The sequence below is a fragment of the Cetorhinus maximus genome, chromosome 5 (assembly GCF_964194155.1).
Source record: "Cetorhinus maximus chromosome 5, sCetMax3.hap1.1, whole genome shotgun sequence".
Taxonomy (NCBI): domain Eukaryota; kingdom Metazoa; phylum Chordata; class Chondrichthyes; order Lamniformes; family Cetorhinidae; genus Cetorhinus; species Cetorhinus maximus.
The window spans coordinates 28,734,364-28,752,691 of record NC_135883.1 but is presented as its reverse complement, the minus strand read 5'-3'; the positions used below and the strand labels follow the sequence as shown (position 1 = coordinate 28,752,691).

At 42.3% G+C, this 18,328-nt stretch overlaps 3 protein-coding genes across 4 annotated transcripts in view; 2 read left to right on the top strand and 1 right to left on the bottom strand.

Annotated features, from left to right (window-relative positions):
• Positions 1-3,750, top strand: part of cpsf3 (cleavage and polyadenylation specific factor 3) — a 32,564-nt gene extending 28,814 nt beyond the window's left edge. The window contains exons 17-18 of the mRNA XM_078541638.1: positions 1,877-1,976; positions 2,953-3,750. Coding sequence (XP_078397764.1) covers positions 1,877-1,976; positions 2,953-3,057 — 205 coding nt within the window. The 3' untranslated portion in view covers positions 3,058-3,750. The remainder of the gene's footprint in view (positions 1-1,876; positions 1,977-2,952) is intronic.
• Positions 3,185-18,328, bottom strand: part of adam17b (ADAM metallopeptidase domain 17b) — a 112,585-nt gene continuing 97,441 nt past the window's right edge. Inside the window, exons 19-20 of one of the 2 annotated variants that reach the window (XM_078541636.1) lie at positions 17,138-17,236; positions 3,185-4,387 (exon numbers count right to left, since the gene is read on the bottom strand). In XM_078541636.1, the coding sequence (XP_078397762.1) occupies positions 17,138-17,236 (99 nt within the window). In that variant the 3' untranslated portion in view covers positions 3,185-4,387. Of the gene's footprint in view, positions 4,388-17,133; positions 17,237-18,328 lie in introns of both variants that reach the window. The other variant, XM_078541635.1, reaches the window with a different exon arrangement.
• The window catches only part of iah1 (isoamyl acetate hydrolyzing esterase 1 (putative)), a 30,575-nt gene continuing 16,940 nt past the window's right edge, over positions 4,694-18,328 (top strand). The window contains exons 1-2 of the mRNA XM_078541641.1: positions 4,694-4,822; positions 17,067-17,119. Of these exons, the coding sequence (XP_078397767.1) occupies positions 4,763-4,822; positions 17,067-17,119 (113 nt within the window). The 5' untranslated portion in view covers positions 4,694-4,762. The remainder of the gene's footprint in view (positions 4,823-17,066; positions 17,120-18,328) is intronic.

The following is an 18,328-nucleotide window of genomic DNA, read 5'->3' as shown; positions in this document are numbered from 1 at the left end:
ACATAAAAATAGGTGGAAAAGCAAGTGGTGAGGATGATAGAGCCTACAGAGGGATATGGACAGATTAAGTGAAAGGGCAAAAACATGGCAGATAGAATATAATGTGGGAAAAGTGAGGCTATGCACTTTGGCAGGAAGAATAGAGGAGCTGAATACTATTTAAATGGAGAAAGACTGAAGAAAGCTGCAGCGCATAGGGATTTCGGGGTCCTGGTGCATGAATCCCAAAAAGCTAGCATACAAGTCCAGCAGGTAATAGGTAAGGCAAATGGAATATTGGCCCTTATTTCAAAGGAATGGAGTATAAAAATAGGGAAGTCTTGCTAAAACTATACAAGGCACTAGCTACTGTGAATACTGTGAACAGTTTTGTTCCCCTTGTGTAAGGAAAGATGTCCTGGCATTGGAGGCAGTCCAGAGAAGGTTCACTAGGTTGATCACAGGTATGGAGGGATTTCCTTATGAGGAGCGGTTGAGTAGGTTGGGCCTGTACTCATTGGAGTTTAGAAGAATGAGAGGTGACCTTATTGAAACATATAAGATTCTTAGGGAGCTTGACAGGATAGATGCTGAGAGGTTGTTTCCTCTTGTGGTAGAGTCTAGGACCAGAGGGCATAATCTCAGAGTAAGGAGTCGCCCATTTAAGACAGAGATGAGGAGGAATTTCTTCTCTCAGAGGGTAGTGAATGTGTGGAATTCTTTACCGCAGAGGGCTGTAGAGGCTGGATCGTTAAGTAAATACAAGGCTGAGATAGACGTTTTTAATCAGTAAGGGGATCAAGAGTTATGGGAAAAGGGCAGAAAAGTGGAATTGAGGATTATCAGATTAGCCATGATCTCATTGAATGGCGGAGCAGACTCGATGGGCTGAATGGCCTATTTCTGTTCCTACGTCTTATGGTCTTCTCACAGGTAATTAGGAATGGGCAATAAATGCTGGCCTAGCCAGTGACGCCCACATCCTGTAAATGAATAAAAAATATGCGAGGATGCACTCTTACTCTACAAGGCAGAATTTTGCATTGTGTATGGCATTGTGTAGAATTTTTAATCTGAATGTTGTACTCGCATACTTTTAATATAAAGCACTCTAACAGCATTCCCTCTAATGGTTTTTGTTGTGTTTGGACTATTAATTTAAGTACGCAGGCTCTTTTAAATATTTTGCATAGCCGTGTGCACGCAGCTTAAAGGGGCCAACTTGGCCTATGTGGGAACTTCCTGCAGCTTAGAAGGAGCATTACACACTGGCCAGGTGATGTTAAAGCGGCCTTTATTTTGGAACGAATCAAATTCAGGGGCGCCAGCAAGCGGCTGCAAAAGAAATCTCCCCAGTCAACATACTTTATTGTCCTGGAAGTATGTTTGTAAGTTTCCGAGCTGTGTGGAATTCTTCCATTGTCACATTGAAACCCAACATCCAATGCAGCTGATGAATGTTTTTTTTGTTCCATACCAGGGAAAATACTACTACTCCTTTTGCTCTGCCCCTACCAAACACCCCCCCCCACAACTTCCTGCAGTGATGGTTTATCTTTGGCATGGGTGTGAATTTTTCATGCTTTAGTCTCATTACATTCACCTTTCTGATAAATACAACCTTATCTAAAACTGAGTACAACAAAATCACATAGGGAGTATCAAATAATATCAACCTTTTCTAACTGAAAGGAATGAATATTGTCAATATTGTTGCTGAATTCAACATTATTGTTGTCTTAACTATGGTATATATGTTCTTTTGTGACAGATTTAGCAGATGCAAATGGGATTGAGAACAAAGCAAGGACCCCAGTTGATAGCTGTGTCTTTTCTCTTCAGCCCTTTTAAAAATGTCATTTACCTACAAAATTGATTTTCTTTTTTTCCCTTTCAGAGATATGTTTGGACAAGAATGTGTGACTAAATCGAAAACTGGCAATACTCTCTCTGTAACAGTTGACGGCAAGGCAGCAAATATTTCTCTGGATACACGGGCAAGTATTCACCACTTTCCTGACTGGATCAGGCAATTGCTAATGAGCAAGATGAGAGAAACTTTTTGTTTTCTTTTCATGTTACTAAACTCTTTCCCTACCCTCCTTCGGTTAGCATTTATGGGGTTGGGTTAAGATACGAATTGACTTCAAAAAAACTACCTTCACTGAGTCAAGGGTTAACTAACAAAGAGCTCAGAGGACTGCAATGATGAATGATTAATAAATTTTCAACAAAATGAATTGTGTGTGGAAACCTACATTTCCAATCCCTTAATTGTACCACAGTATTCTATGTTAGAATACGGTATAAATGATTATTTTTGTGTACAATAGATCCCATTACCCTTTCTCAATCTTAATTTAGCAGTATCTTTGTTATATTTTTAACGATGGTTTGTATACCACTCAGATCTAATGTAATTGTATCACTAATTATATGCAGGTGTTTAAGTGAAATAATTTAAAAGAACACTAATAGACTCAAACCTCCTCTCTACATACTGAATCTGCTCAGTCACTCTAAAATCATTTCCATAAAATCAATAGCACAAAATCGCCCATAATTCAGCATTAATTGGACAACCATGCTGGGCGAAAGATAGACTGCTGGGTGAATAATGCAGCTGTAAGCTTTAATTAAATGGATCTGTAGCATCTTGTCTGTGCTGGGGTTGCGATTAAAGCACATTATTGAACGCTGCTGGGGAGCTTTACACTGCCTTTCTCGCTCATGATGTACCTGATCTGTGAATGTTTAATGCTGAGTTTTAATGTGTTGCTCCCCATTGCTGTTTCTAATTACCTTGATGAGCACAAACATTTAAAAGAATTTTTCAAAGATTATTAAGGATTAATTTTTAAAAATCAACTCAAGATCTTCCTAATTTTGCCTGCCATTTGTTCGGTTTGGAGTCATGATTTACACATCTCTTTTAAAGTTTTCCTAATTCTATTCATGTTTATTTTCCCACAGATGGTTGTGTGTGAAGAGGGCAGTGTGGAGGATGAACCACTTCGAGAAATGGTAGAAGTGGCAGTGCAGCGGCTTTATGAAACAATACACCCAGCACTGTCTTGAAATTGTGATGAACAGTGGTAAATGTGAACAGTGCTCTACTTGTGTCTTCAGATTATAGGATGTAGTGTTTTAATCACATCCTCTGTTTTTGTTCTGCTAACCCATAAGTAAATGCTGCAAATGATTTGATCTAGTTCTTTTTATTCATTCATGGAATGTGTATGTCACTGGCAAGGCCAGTAATTATTGCCTAGGCCTCATTACTCTTGAGCAGGTGATGGTGAGCAGTCTTCTTGAACCACTGCAATCCTCACAGTGAAGGTAGATCCACAGTACTGTTATGACTGGAGTCCAGGATTTTGGCCGAGCGACAATGAAGGAACACCAATATAGTTTGAAGTCAGCATGGTGTGAGACTTGGAGTTTGGAAAATGTGAATTTTGTGGTAACCTTCAAACAACTTAAAAACTTTTAGAAATACACCAGTATCTGTTTTATAGAAAAAACTGGTTAATTACATCCTTTAGGCTGAAATTGCATTATTGGTGACTTTGCAGTGAGGCATTATTGTTTTCCTGAAAAAACACACTTTACTGTCAGTCTTGAGTGGTAAGGAGATGGTAAATAACAAATGGCACAGCCTTAGCAAATTAGTACTGTGGTGTTTGTTACATGCATAGCAAGATGGAAACAGATCTGTTTTTAAAAATTACTTGTGTTTCTACAGAAATAAATATTTTTAACAAAATTGAATATTTTTGTCATGAACTATCCTTGTAAAACTCTACACTGCAGTGTTTTTTTTATTTAGAATACAAAATATTGCTGGCATGCATTACATTGTCTTACAGCTTGGTTCATATAGAATTGGGGATTCTTTTTTCTAAAAGGAAACTTATGGGAATGGTGTCCCTTACCAGGTATTTTCTTTCACTAAGTTTAATGTTCACAACATGCAACAACAGGAAATCTTGTGTGGCCTTAGTTACTAGGTGTTACATCAATAGGAATGTACAATATTCGTTGTGAATAGAAATATAGTAACAAGAAATTTTAGAAGAAAATAAACTACGGTCCATCTGGTTTCCCTCCTAGCCTCCTGGTAATTGCATGTTATTGACTAATCAATTAGTCTATTATAGAATAAAAGCAAAATACTGCGGATGCTGGAAATCTGAACTAAAAACAGTGTTGGAAATATTCAGCAAATCTGACAGCGTCTGTGAAGTGATTTCTTCAGAATTCGTAGTCTATAATAGATCCAGATTTGAGGCAAGGAAAACTCCAGTGCTGGAAAGCTTTGGGAATCACAGCAAAAGTCATTTGTTCATCCGAAACGTGTTACTCTCACATGTCTTGTTAGGTCTCAAGTTACTCCTGTGTGGTATCCCTAAACATTGTTGAAAGAAAAAACAATGGGACAGTAAACTTCTGAAATCTTGTGTTCATTGTATTCTTATACTGGCTCTTCTACATAAAAAGTAATTATCTTGTTCCAAATATGTTTAAAAACAGCGGGATAATCTGTGATGTGATGTGATGGATACTTTCTCATGCTTGGGGGTCTTAGTGTTGGCATAAGGTAGGTTAGAAGTGAGGGTGGTTTTATTTTAAAGTAGAGCAGATCAATCGGGGATGCAAACCCGGCTGAAGAGGGCGGGCTCTGTGTCTGCGGTGGGCGGAACCATCCCGCCCGGCCCCGCCCTGAAGGCGGCGCTGAGCGCGCTCCGGGGGAAGGAGCGAGGCCGAGCACACTTCCGGGAGTATGTCGGGCTGTGCTCTCTTGTGGCCCCGAGTCATCTTGTTCGGAGACTCCATCACTCAGGTAGGAGAGACCCCCCCCCCCCCCCCCCCCCGGCCTCAGATTCAGGCCGGGACCGCGGCTCCCACCGCCCCCCCCGTTAAATAACCATCAGAAGGCGGAGGAGAGCAAAATCCAGAGCCGCAGTCACATGGGGTGAGATTTTACCTCATTCACAGGGTTAAAAAAATCAAGCTCTATATGATTTCTGTGTCCAGGCCGCAGCCCCGCAGCTTATCACCGGTATTTCGGTGCCTACACCGTTTGCTACGTTCCCATGCATTGGACAGTTTTAAGGGAACACTGCGGGAGGGTGACTGTGTCCCCATTTCACCGGGACAGTCCCCGGATCCAGTTTAGAAAACATGGTCACCCTGCGTTACAGTCGCCAGGTTGTGAGCGATGCCTGATTCCTGGGAGTATGAAAGTGTGGGGGTAGCTGGGTGTCAGCACCCGAACTCCATACACCTGTATTGTGTAGGTGCAGTACATGCACAGGGACGGCAAAGACCTCAGGCTTCATGGCAGCTAAGGTCCCAGTGGCGTCTTGAGGCGTACAGGCATTTGGACCGCTGAAACTTGGGACATCGTTTCAAAATAAGGAGTTGGCCATTTAAGATGGAGACTGAGAGGAATTTCTTCTCTTAAGGGGTTGTGAATCTTTGGAAGTATTCAAGGCTGAGATGGGCAGATTTTTGATCTACAAGGGAGTTAAGGGTTATGTGGAACAGGCAAGAAAGTGGAGTTAAGGTCGACATCAGATCAGCCATGATCTTATTGATTGGTGGAATATGCTCGATGGGCCCCTTTTTCTTATGCTCTCCTCAACCTCTCTATACTAGGTATATGGTATGGTTGAGATAGTCAACCATACCATCCTCAATTGTCTAGCTTCATGTGACTGGCATCACTTGCTTCCACTTTTACATATCCAATAATAGCTACACAATGGTTTTCTGCAGAGTCCCAAGGATTAAGGGGAAATGTCCCTTTTAAGCCCCCGTAAAATCTTAAATCATCTCTTGTTCTTCTAAACTCCAACCTGCTCATCTTTTCGTTATAAGACAACTCCTTCATCCCATGAATCAACCCAGTGAATGTTCTCGGAACTGCCTCTAATTGGTGCAACATACCCCTCCTTAAAAGAGGAAACCCAAAAGGAGAGATAATCCACCACAGTCACATACAGAGGATGTCATTTGGAGCTTTGATTAGGATAAAAATGAGGCTAGAGAAATTTAAACATGGAGTAGCAGGAAGGGTGGGCATAGATCTTGGAGACAAAAGCATGTTCAAGGACTTCAGACAGGAACTGGAGTTTGGAAATGGAGTGGCAGTGTTTTTAGAGAATGGATGATGAAAACAATTCTCAAAGGCAGAGGGACCTGAGAGTGAACCATTTCAGATATCAGCTAGAGAGAGAGGCGGTGGGTGCTCAGCAGTTTAATGGGATTGGGGTCAAAGGAACAGAAGGTGGATCTCATACAAAATAAGGTTGGTTAGGGCTTGAAAGAAAATAGGAGACAGCCTAGAGAAGGGCTTGAAAGAAAATAGGAGACAGCCTAGAGAAGGACTTGGGCTGAGAGTTAGGGCAGTAAAAACATGGGGAAGGGTTGATCTACTGGGATGCAGGAAGGACGAGGAAGCAGAGGCAGCTGAATGGATGGTTTCAATGACAATGAAATCTATGAACTTCTCGTGCTTGTTGGTGGAGAGGGGTTTAAGGAGATGTAAATAGATACAGTGGCAGCAGAGAAAGGTTCCACACTATCACAAGGCAGCACCCTTGTGTACTTGGACTGGCAGCGAATATGCAGAACACATTTACAGAACAGAAGGAGGCCCTTTGGTCCATCACACTTGCGCCAGCTCCTTGAGCAGCTATCCATGTAGTTCCAGCTCCCCATATCTTTTTGTGTTTTATTTTTACAAATATTTTATCCATTGTCCTTTCAAATTTCTCCAGCTGTTTCTTATAATATTCTAACATCAAAACCATTAGACTCTGAAAACTAGTCTATCTTAATTCTTATTATTTTCTCCATTGCTATATCAATCCACTAAATTCCTCCCCTTGATTTATTCTTCGGTTTCCTTATCCCGTTAGTTGCCTTGTTCCCTTTCTGTGTGTATAATGAGTGGTAATGTCAGGAATATGGCATTAATTAATCTAAGTGAATGGACAATCACCAAATGTGTGCAAGACTGTACTTGATGACGACCAGCTGAACACCGTAATGCTGTGTACCACTGAAAGCCCTTCTTCCACCCCAACGTCCTGCTCGGCTTTGCTGTCTCACATTGCTTCCACTGTCCATTTGCTACAATGCTGCAATCGAGCATACAAATTAGCAGGAGTAGGCCCCTCAAGCCTGCTCTGCCATTCAATAAGATCATGGCTGATTTGATTGCAACCTCAACTCCACACTCCCACCTACTCCTGATAACCTTTCACCCTTATCAAGAATTTATCTACCTCTGCTTAAAAATATTTAAAAACTCTGCTTCCACCACCTTTTGAGGAAGAGTTCCAAAGAATCATGATCTTCTAAAAGAAAAAAAATTCTCCTCATCTCTGTCTTAAAGGGGTAGCCCCTTATTTTCAAACAGTGACCCCTAGTTCTAGATTCTCCCTCATCCATCCTGTTATGACCCCTCAGAATCTTAGATGTTTCAATCAAGTCACCTCTTACTCTTCTAAACTCCAGCGGATACAAACCTAGCCAGTCCAACTTTTTCTCAAGACAAGTCGCCCATTCCAGGTATTAGTCTGGTAAACTTTCTCTGAACTGCTTGCAATGCACTTTCATCCTTCCTTAAATAAGGAGACCAATTCTGTGGACAGTACTCCAGATGTGGTCTCACTAATGCCTGTATAACTGAAGTATAATCTCTCTACTTTTGTATTCAATTCCTCTTGCAACAAACAATAACATTTTATTAGCTTTCCTAATTACCTGCTGTACCTGCATACTAACCTTTTTGCGATTCATGCACTAGGACACCCTCTGCATCTCAGAGCTCTGCAATCTCTCACCATTTAGATAATATAGGAACTGAGGGCATTCTGGCTAAGTTTGCAGATGATACAAAGGTAGATGGAGGGACAGTAGTATTGAGGAGGCGGGGAGGCTGCAGAAGGATTTAGACAAGTTAGGAGAATGGGCAAAGAAGTGGCAAATGGAACACAACATGGGGAAGTGTGAGGTCATGCACTTTGGTAGGACGAATAGAGGCATAGACTATTTTCTAAATGGGGAGAGAATTCAGAAATCTGGAGTGCAAAGGGACTTGGGAGTCCTAGTCCAGGATTCTCTTAAGGTTAACTTGCAGGTAGAGTCCGTAGTTAGGAAGGCAAATGCAATATTGGCATTTATTTCGAGAGGACTAGAATATAAAAGCAGAGATGTGCTGCTGAGGCTTTATAAGGCTCCGGTCAGACCACATTTAGAATATTGTGAGCAATTTTGGGCCCTGTATCTCAGGATGGATGTGCTGGCCCTGGAGAGGGTCCAGAGGAGGTTCACGAGAATGATCCCAGGAATGAATGGCTTAACATATGAGGAACGTTTGAGAACTCTGGGTCTATACTCGATGGAGTTTAGAAGGATGAGGTGGGGGGATCTGATTGAAACTTACAGAATACTGAAATGCCTGGATAGAGTGGATGTGGGGAAGATGTTTCCATTAGTAGGAGAGACTAGGACCTGAGGGCACAGCCTCAGAGTAAAGGGAAAACCTTTTAGAACAGAGATGAGGAGAAACTTCTTTAGCCAGAGAGTGGTGAATCTATGGAATTCATTGCCACAGAATGCTGTGGAAGCCAGGTCATTGAGTGTATTTAAGACCGAGATAGATAGGTTCTTGATTGGTAAGGGGATCAAGGGTTACGGGGAGAAGGCGGGAGAATGGGGTTGAGAAACTTATCAGCCATGATTGAATGGGGGAGCAGACTCGATGGGCTGAATGGCCTAATTTCTGCTCCTATGTCTTATGGTCTAATATGCTGCTTTTTTATTCTTCCTTCCAAACTGGACAATGTTACATTTTCTAACATTATACTCCATTTGCCAGATTTTTGCCCACTCACCTAACCTATCTATATCCCTTTGTAGCCTCCTTATGTCCTCTTCACAACTTACTTTCCTACCTATCTTTGTGTCTTTAGCAAATTTAGTCAACATTCCTTTGGTCCCTTCATCCAAGTCATTTATATAAATTGTAAAAAGTTGAGGCCCCAGCACAGATCCCTGTGGCACACCACTCATCACATCCTGCCAACCTGAAAATAACCCATTTATACCAACTCTCTATTTCCTGTTAGCCAGCCAATCTTCTATCCATGCCAATAGGTTACCCCATACACCGTGAGCTTTTATTTTCTGCAATAGCCTTGGATGTGGCACCTTATCAAAGTCCCATTTGGAATTCTAAGTACAGTACAGCCACCAGTTTTCCTTTATCCACAGCAAATTACTTCTTCAAAGAGCTCCAATAAATTGGTTAAACGTGATTTCCCGCTCACAAAACCATGTTGACTCTGTCTGATTACCTTGAGTTTTTATAAGTGCCTTGCTATAATGACTTTAACAGTAGCTTCTAACATTTCCCCTACAACAAATGTTAAGCTAACTGGCCTGTAGTTTCCTGCTTTCTGTCTCCCTTTTTGAATAAAGGAGTTACATTAATTGTTTTCCAATCTAATGGGACCTTCCCCATTACTAGGGAACTTTGGAAAATTAAAACCAATGCATCAACTAGCCAGTTCTTTTACCATCCGAGGATGAAGTTAATCAGGACCTGGAGACTTGTCAGTCCACAGCTCCAACAACTTGCTCAGTACCACTTCCCTGGTGATTGTAATTTTCTTGAGTTTCCTGATTTACAGCTATTTCTGGGATATTACTTGTATCCTCTATAGTGAAGGCCAATGCAAAATACTTGTTCACTTCATCTGCCATCTCCTTATTTTCCGTATTAATTCCCCAGACTCACCTTGTTAACTCTTCTCTTTTTTAACTATCTATAGAAACTCTTACTATCTGTATTTATATTTCTAGCTAGCTTTCTCTTGTACTCTAATTTTCCCTTCCTTATTAATCTTTTAGTCATTCTTTGCTGTTTTTTTACATCTGTCCAATCTTCCGACCTGCCACCCACTTTTGCGCAATTATATGCTTTTTGTTTAAGTTTCATACTACATTTAACTTTTTAAATTAACCACAGATGGTGGGTCCTCCCCTTGGAATTTTTCTCTCTCTTTGGAAGGTATCTGTTCTATGTATTCTGAAATATCCCCTTAAATGTCTGCCACTGCATCTCTATTGACCTATCCCGTAATCTACTTTGCCAGTTCACTTTAGCTAGCTCTACTTTCATGCCCTCATAATTGCCTTTATTTAAGTTTAAAATACTAGTCTCAGACTGACTCTTTTCTCCCAGAAACTGAATGTAAAATTGAATCATCATAAGATTGCTGCTACCTTAGGGCATCTTCACTGTGAGTCCATCAATTAATCTCATCTCGTTGCACAATACCAGGGTGAGTATAGCCTGCTCTCTGGTTGGCTCCAGAATGTGCTGTTGTAAGAAACTATCCCGAAAACATTCTATGAACATCTCATCTAAACTACCTTTGCCCATCTGATTTTTCCAGTCTATATGTAGTTTAAAATCCCCCATGATTATCTCTGTACCTTTCTGACAAGCTTCCAGTATTTATTCCTTTATACAGCATCCTACTATGTTAAGGGGCCTGTACACTACTCCCACAAGTGATTTTGTGCCTTCATCATTTCTCATCTCCACCCAAACCGCTTCTACATCCTGGTTTCCTGAACTTAGGTCATCCCTCTCTAATGTGCTAATACCATCATTTTACGAAGCCACCTCTCCACCTTCTCCTAGCTTCCTGTCCTTCCTAAACGTCCTGTACCCTTCAGTATTCAGGTTGCAATCTATGTCATCCTATAGCCATGTCTCTGTAATGGCTATCAGATCGTTCTTATTTATTTCTATTTGCGCTATCAGTTCATCTGTTTTGTTTTGAATGCAGTACGCTAGAACGCTGGTCCCAGCACGATTCAGCTGTAGACCGTCCCAACGGTACAACCCCCCCTTTCCTCAGTACTGGTGCCAGTGCCCCATGAACCAGATCCCACTTTTCCCATAACAGTCCATGAGCTATGCATTCATTTCTCTAATCCTATTTGCCTTATGCCAATTTGCACACAGCTCAGGTAATAATTCAGAGATTTTTACCTTTGATGTTCTGCTTCTTAATTTGGTGCCAAGCTCCTCATACTTACGATGCAGAACCTCTTTCCTTGTCCTGCCTATGTTGTTGGTACCTACATGGACTGCAATGACTGGATCCTCCCCCTTCCACTCCTACCGGGCAGGCAACAAAGCCTTCTGGACTCTCACTCTTTGCTGCAGAAGACAGTATCAATGCCTTTCGCTATATTGTCCCCTACTACCACTATATTCCTTTTTATTCCCCCCCACTTGAATGGCTTTCTGTACCATGGTGCCATGGCCAGTCGTAGGCCCAACCATCTTCAGTTGCTTCATCAATGACCTTCCTTCCATCATAAGGTCAGAAGTGGGGACGTTCGCTGATGATTGCACAATGTTCATTCGCAACTCCGCAAATGCTGAAGCAGTCCATGTCCAAATGCAGCAAGACCTGGACAATATCCAGGCTTGGGCAGACAAGTGGTAAGAAACATTCGCGCCACAAAAGTGCCAGACAATGACCATTCCAACAAGAGAGAATCTAACAATCACCCCTTGACATTCAATGGCATTACCATCACTGAATCCCCCACTATCAACATCCTAGGGATTACCATTGACCAGAAACTGAACTGGACTAGCCATACAAATACTGTGGCTACAAGAGCAGGTCAGAGGCTAGCAATCCTGCGACGAGCAACTCACCTCCTGACTCCCCAAAGCCTGTCCACCATCTACAAGGCACAAGTCAGGAGTGTAATGCACTGTAGGAATTCACCAAGGCTTCCTAGCAGCACCTTCCAACCCCACGACCACTACCATCTAGAAGGGCAAAGGCAGCAGACACATGGGAACCACCACCTGGAAGTTCCTCTCCAAGTCACTCAAACCCTGACTTGGAAATATATCGCCATTCCTTCACTGTCGCTGGGTCAAAATCCTGAAACTCCCTCCCTAACAACAACCTACACCACATGGACTGAAGCAGTTCAAGAAGGCAACTCACCGCCACCTTCTCAAGGGCAATTAGGGATGGGCAATAAATGCTGGCCTAGCCAGCGATACCCACATCCCATGAACAAATAAAAAAGTCAGCTCATCCACCATCCCCATCGAAACAAGCTGAAAGTATCTCAAACCTGTCAGACAATTGTGAAGGCTGCGCTCCTGCTCTCTGGGTCCCCTTACCTGCCTTACTCACAGTCATACCCTCCTGTCTCTAACCACTGAGCACTATCCTCTGTGAAGTCCACAAAGGAAGACAAATGCCCCCAAACAGCAGATCCTGAAAAAGTCCCTAAATACCATTTGAAGTTGTGCATGCCCTTTTGGGCCTGCACATTTTGCCTTCAACAATGCAACTTCAACTGGGATGAAGCTTGGAAGGCCAGAGTTCACAAGAACACCTCGTGGAAAGCCAAACACACAAGTTTCCTATTCAATCTTCCACAAAGCTCACGGGGAACATAGGAACAGGAGGAGTCCAGTTAAGTCCTTGAATCTGTTCCGCCATTCAGCGAGATCAGGGCTGATCTGCAACCTAACTCCATATAGCATTTTTGCACATATCCCTTTATATCTCTGGTTAAGATAAAGCTGTCAATCTCAGTTTTAAAATTAACTATTGGGTCAAATCACCTTCTAACTTCCAGAGAACATAACCCTAGTTTGTGTAATCTCTGTCATAATTCGACCCTCAGTTCAGGTATCATTCTGATAAATCTATACTGCACTATCCTTCCTGAAGTGTAATGCCCAGAACTGTTCACTACTCGAGGTGTGTTCTATACACCAGGTGTGTTCTATACACACGGCCTTACTGTCCATTATAGGATAGTGCAGGGGTGGCCAAACCATGGCTAGTGAGCTGCATGTGGCTCTTTGACACACAGAGTGCAGCTCATTCCTTGTGCTGTGAAACCCGTTAAATCGCGCATTGGAGGGAGATAAGCAGCTGGATGCAGCCTTGGCCACGAACAGCCTCACAGAAGGAGAGAACCAGAGAACAGGTAGCAGCACTAGGAGGAGGAGGAAGCGATGAGGGTTAAGATGAACAATTCGTTCCAGCACCGTCACAAGATTTCTTTCGTAGTTTCCCGCCATTATTACATGGGGCCACATGACCCTCTACCATTTTCTCCAGCTCCCTAACCCACCCTCTTGCTGCTGACCCTCCAATTTGCAGCCTCTGTCTGGAAAGGGAGGAAACAGTTGAACACAGAACAGGAATGTAAGAATCTACTGTATTGGGATGCAGGTACTCTGATTCAAATTCGTTGTTCAGAAGGCGTTTACAACTTTTTTTCAAGTAAAATTAATCTTTTTTAACCTCTAGACTGATTTTCCACATTGGAAGAGCAAGGCTGACAAAGTCAGTTAGGCAGTGAGCAAATGCCAGCTCTGATATGCGTCAGTGAAGCAGATTTGTTTTTGCCACAATCCGAATTGTGTGTGAAGGAGGCCTGGAAGATTAGAGAGGAAAAAGCTGAAGGTTTCCTCACAGAAGTGTGTGCAATGATAATAAAAATGCATCTATAAAGGTTGTCCATGTCTTGGGGTTCTCAAATGTCTGAAGATTATCGTATGCAACTCCAAGGCTCAGAAGGTTTGTCCACCCTTACTGTGTAGCCAGTGTAATGAAAGGACAGGAAACTTGTGTGGCTACTCTGAGTCGGGCAGATGCTCTTGGCTGAACTAGACCAAAGCAGTAGCATTCGCTGCAGCAGTGACCCTGTCAACATGACACCAGAGGAAGAGGCTAGGCTGCAGGGTTAGGGGGCACCTGCTGCTCTAGTGAATTTGGCTGCATTAGAGCAAGCAAGGGACCAGGCACTACCCCATGTAATAAATCACAAGATACAGTCGGTTAGGTTGAGGCGAATTGAGTTAGGTTAGACGCTGCTAATAAATGCAGCACTAGAGGTTATGTGAATTCAGGCAATAAAAAGCTTCAATGACTGCTGGCCTGGCTGCCTGCAGCATGATGTAATTATGCAGTCGTATTTTTGATTCACAGTATAACTTAGCATCAGTTGAGGAATAAGAAACATTCTAACTGATAAGGAACTGTAGGTATACCTCCCAAGATTTATTTAAGGTAGCTAGTAACATCTTTCTTGGAGAAAATCAGGAGGTTTAACTGTGTAAAGAATAGATTGCTGCAACACTTTTTACTGGCCCAGTATTTCTAAGGATGTAGCTGAATTTTGTCAGATGTGTAATCAGCATCAGTATACAGATAAATCAGAAATTACAACAAAACACCCTTGCAATCCATTCCCATAATTAACAAACTTTAAGAAGGCGGACCTAGTTCTGTTGGGACTCAGTGGAATCGTACATATTGACCATTATAACAACAATAACATATTAACCATTATAACAACAATAACAATGTATATTTATATAGCACTTTTAACATAATATGTCCCAAGGTGCTTCACAGGAGCGCTATAAAGCAAAGTTTCACACCAAACCACTTAAGGCAATATTAGGGCAGATCACAAAAAGTTTGGCCAAAGAGATAGGTTTTAAGGAGAGTCCTAAAGGAAGTGGAGAAGCTAAGGGAGGGAACTCCAGAGCTCGGGGCCTAGGCAGCCGAAGATGTGGCCACCAATAGTGGAGCAATTAAAATCAGGAATGCTCAGGAGGCCAGAATTAGAGGAGCAGGGTCCTGAGGCTGGAGGATATTACAGAGATAGGGAGGGATGAGGCCTTGGAGGGATTTGCAAACGAGGATGTGAATTTTAAAAATCGAGGCATTGCTTGAGAGAGAGCCAATGTAGGTCAGCAAGCCCAGGATGATGGCTGAATGGGAGCAAGTAAGGACATGGGCCACAGAGGTTTAACCTCGAATTTATGGAGGGCAGAATGTGGGAGGCCTGCCAGGAGTGTGTTTGAATAATCAAGCCCAGAGGCAGCAAAGGCATTGATGAGGGTTTCGGCAGTAGATGAGCTGAGGCAGGGGTGGATGTTACGAACCTAGAAATACTTAATAGTGATTGAGTGGATATGTGAAGCTCATCTCGGGGTCGGATATGGCACAAAGGTTGCGAACAATCTGGTTCAGCCTCAGACAATTGCCAGGGAAAGGGATGGAGTTGGTAGTTGGGGAGTGGAATTTGTAGCAGGGACAGAAGACAATGGCTTCAGTTCTTCCAATAGTTAGTTGGAAGAAATTTCTGATCATGCTGCACTGATGTTGGACAAGCAGTCTGATAATTTAGCAACAGTGGAAGAGTCAAGAGAGCTGGTGATGAGGTAAAACTGGGTGTTGTCAGCGTACATGTATAGATGAGAAATAGGAGTGGACCAAGAATAGATCCTTGGGGTACACCAGAGGTAATAGTGCAGAAGTGTGAAGAGAAACTGTTGAAAGTGATTCTCTGGCTATGATTAGATAGATAAAAATGGAACGAGCTGAATGATGGTCCTGGAGAGGCATTGGAGGAGGTTGGTGTGATCAACCATGTCAAAGGCTGAAAACAGGTCAAGAAGGGTGAGGAGGGATAATTCACCTTTGTCACGGTCACACAGGATGTCATTTGTGACTTTGATAAGAGCATTTTTGGTACTGTGGGGGGTTGGAAAACTGTTTGGAGAAATTCAAACATGGAGTATTGAGAAAGATTTACAGATTTGGGAAGCAACAATATGTTTAAGGACTTCGGAGGGGAAATCGAGGTTGGAGATGAGGCAAGGATTGGTGAGGTGGGCAATTTTTTGAGAAGAAGGGAGATGATGGCAGATTTAGAGGAGAAAGGTACAGGATGTGAAGAGATAAAAATATTAACAATATCAGCCAACATAGGGACCAGGATAGGAAGTTGGGTGGTCAGCAGTTCTTCGGGAATAGGGTCGAGGGAGCAGGAGGTGGGTCTCTTGGACAAGCTGAGTTCAGAGAGGGGCATGAGGGAGACAGGATAGATACCAGAGAAAGATGGGAGTTCAGGCCTAGGGCAGAGGGAACTATGGAGGAAGTTCGGCCTGGTGAGCTAATGGAAACAAGTGAAGCAACACAAGCAGTTGATCGTTTGGTCTCAATCTTAGTGACAAAACAGTCCATTCGCTTATTGTTGGTGAGTGTGGAGGAGACAGGGGAGAGGGGTTTAAGATGATGGTTTGTAGTTAAGAAACCAGTGGGGGTTATCTTAACATTCAAGGATGATTCTAGAATGGTAGGCAGTTTTAGCAGATAAGTGCAGGACTCAATAGTGCTTAACATGGTCCAACCAGATCTGGTGGTGAACGGCTAAACCAGTTATGGTTTAGCCATTCATTCAAATCTGCAACCCTTAGACTTAAGGGAGCAGAGATGATGGCCATACCGGGGACACAGCCAGGGTGAGAGAGAGTAATGGTTTTATTGGGAATTATGACATCAAAAGCGGGGGTAAAATACATGTCTAAGTCATTTTGTGCTTCATTGGACTTCAATACTGAGGCCAATGTTTTCTTAGGAATAGTCATTTTCACTTGTAGCAACACTGTCAAATAAAACCTTTTTAACCACCTCATTCCATCCTGGGACAAGTGGGCTGGTATAGAGGTTTGATGTCATGCTGACTAAAGTGTTGCGTGAATTTACTGAGCAGACCCAGAGCACTGAATACATGAAAGTATCACAAGAATCCACAAGGTTCTTTCCACTGGAATTGCTATAGGAATGCCAAGCACCCTTCATGGCAACAGGAATTTCTAACCTGCTGAATGTTTCCAGCGTTTTCTGGTATGCTTTCAAGCAGGAATAGAGTTCATCTCATTATAAAGCTTTAAATTTAAGCCTCAGCTTTAACTCCGTAATGGGGAGTTTTAGCAATTACCTGCAATATAACAACCCACTCCACAGAATGTGGCATTCTCATTTCACCAGGGCAGTGGGCTGGAGGAAGAGAAGAAAATCTGATTTAAAGCCATTTGTGTCGCCTGAGTTCTCTACGAAATGGGCTGTAATGTGATGCAGAAAAGTTGCAGCAAAACCTAAATCATTTTGATTATTTAGTTGTACAACTGTATTCTTATTGCTCCTTAGCGTTCCTTTGATCAAGGAGGGTGGGGTGCCGCAATCGCAAACAGACTTGTTCGGTAAGTTAAAATACTTGCCTATGATGTGATGTCTGCAAAGGAGCTGTCTGTCTTAATTACAGTAGTTGTGTTGACAGTAGAATTGAAACATGATACTGCAGTTCTACCAAATTGCATCTTTAAAGAAACAAAAGTAATAAAAAGAGAACAGCATTTTATTACAATTATTAGAAATCCTTTGCTCTTCAAAATAGTGCCATAAAATCTTTTACATCCACTTGAGAGGGTAGGTAGGGCCTCAATTTAATGTCACATCTGAAAGGCAGCACACCCATCAGTGCTGCACTGGAGTATCAGCCTAGATTTCGTGCTCGAGTTGCTTGAGTGGACTTGAACTCACAAACTGCTGACTCTGAGGCAAGAGTGCTACTACTGAACCAAGGCTGGCGTTACCAAAAAGATCTGGTTTGTAGAATAAATTGATCACTGAGCAGAAGGAAGTGAATACAAGAACACAAGAAACAAGAGCAGGACAAGACCATGTGGCCCATTGAGCCTGCTCCGTCATTCAATATGATCATGGCTGATCTTGGCTTCAACTCCAATTTCCCGCCCGTTCATATCCCTTAATTCCCTGAAACACCAAAAATCTGTCCATCCCAGACTTAAATTTATTCAACAAAGGAGAGAATTCCGAAGATTAACAACCCTTTGAGTGAATTAATTTCTCATCTCAGTCCTAAATGTTCGGCTCCTTATCCTGAGAACGTGTCCCCGTGTTTTAGATTTCCGACCAGCAGAAACAATCTCTCAGCATCTACCTATCAAGCCCCTTCAGAATTTTGTAGGTTTCAAAGAGATTACATCGCATTCTTCTAAACTGCAGAGAATAATAGTCCAATTTACTCAGCCTCTCATCATATGATAATCCCCTCATCCCAGGGACAAATTTACTGAACCTTCATTGTATTGCCTCCAATGCAAGTATATTCTTCCTTAAATGTGGAAACCAAAACTGCACACAGTATTTCAGATGCGGTCTCACCAAAACCCTGTACAACTTTATTCTTTATTCTTGTACTCCAAACCCCTTGCAATAAAGACCAACATGCCATTTGCCTTCTTAATTGCTTGTGGCACCTGCATGCTAACTTTCTGCATTCCTTGTATGAGCACATGCAAATCTCTTTGAACATCAACACTTACAAGTTCCACGTTGTTTAAAAATATTCTGCTTTCTATTCTTAAGACCAAAGTGAATAACTTCAC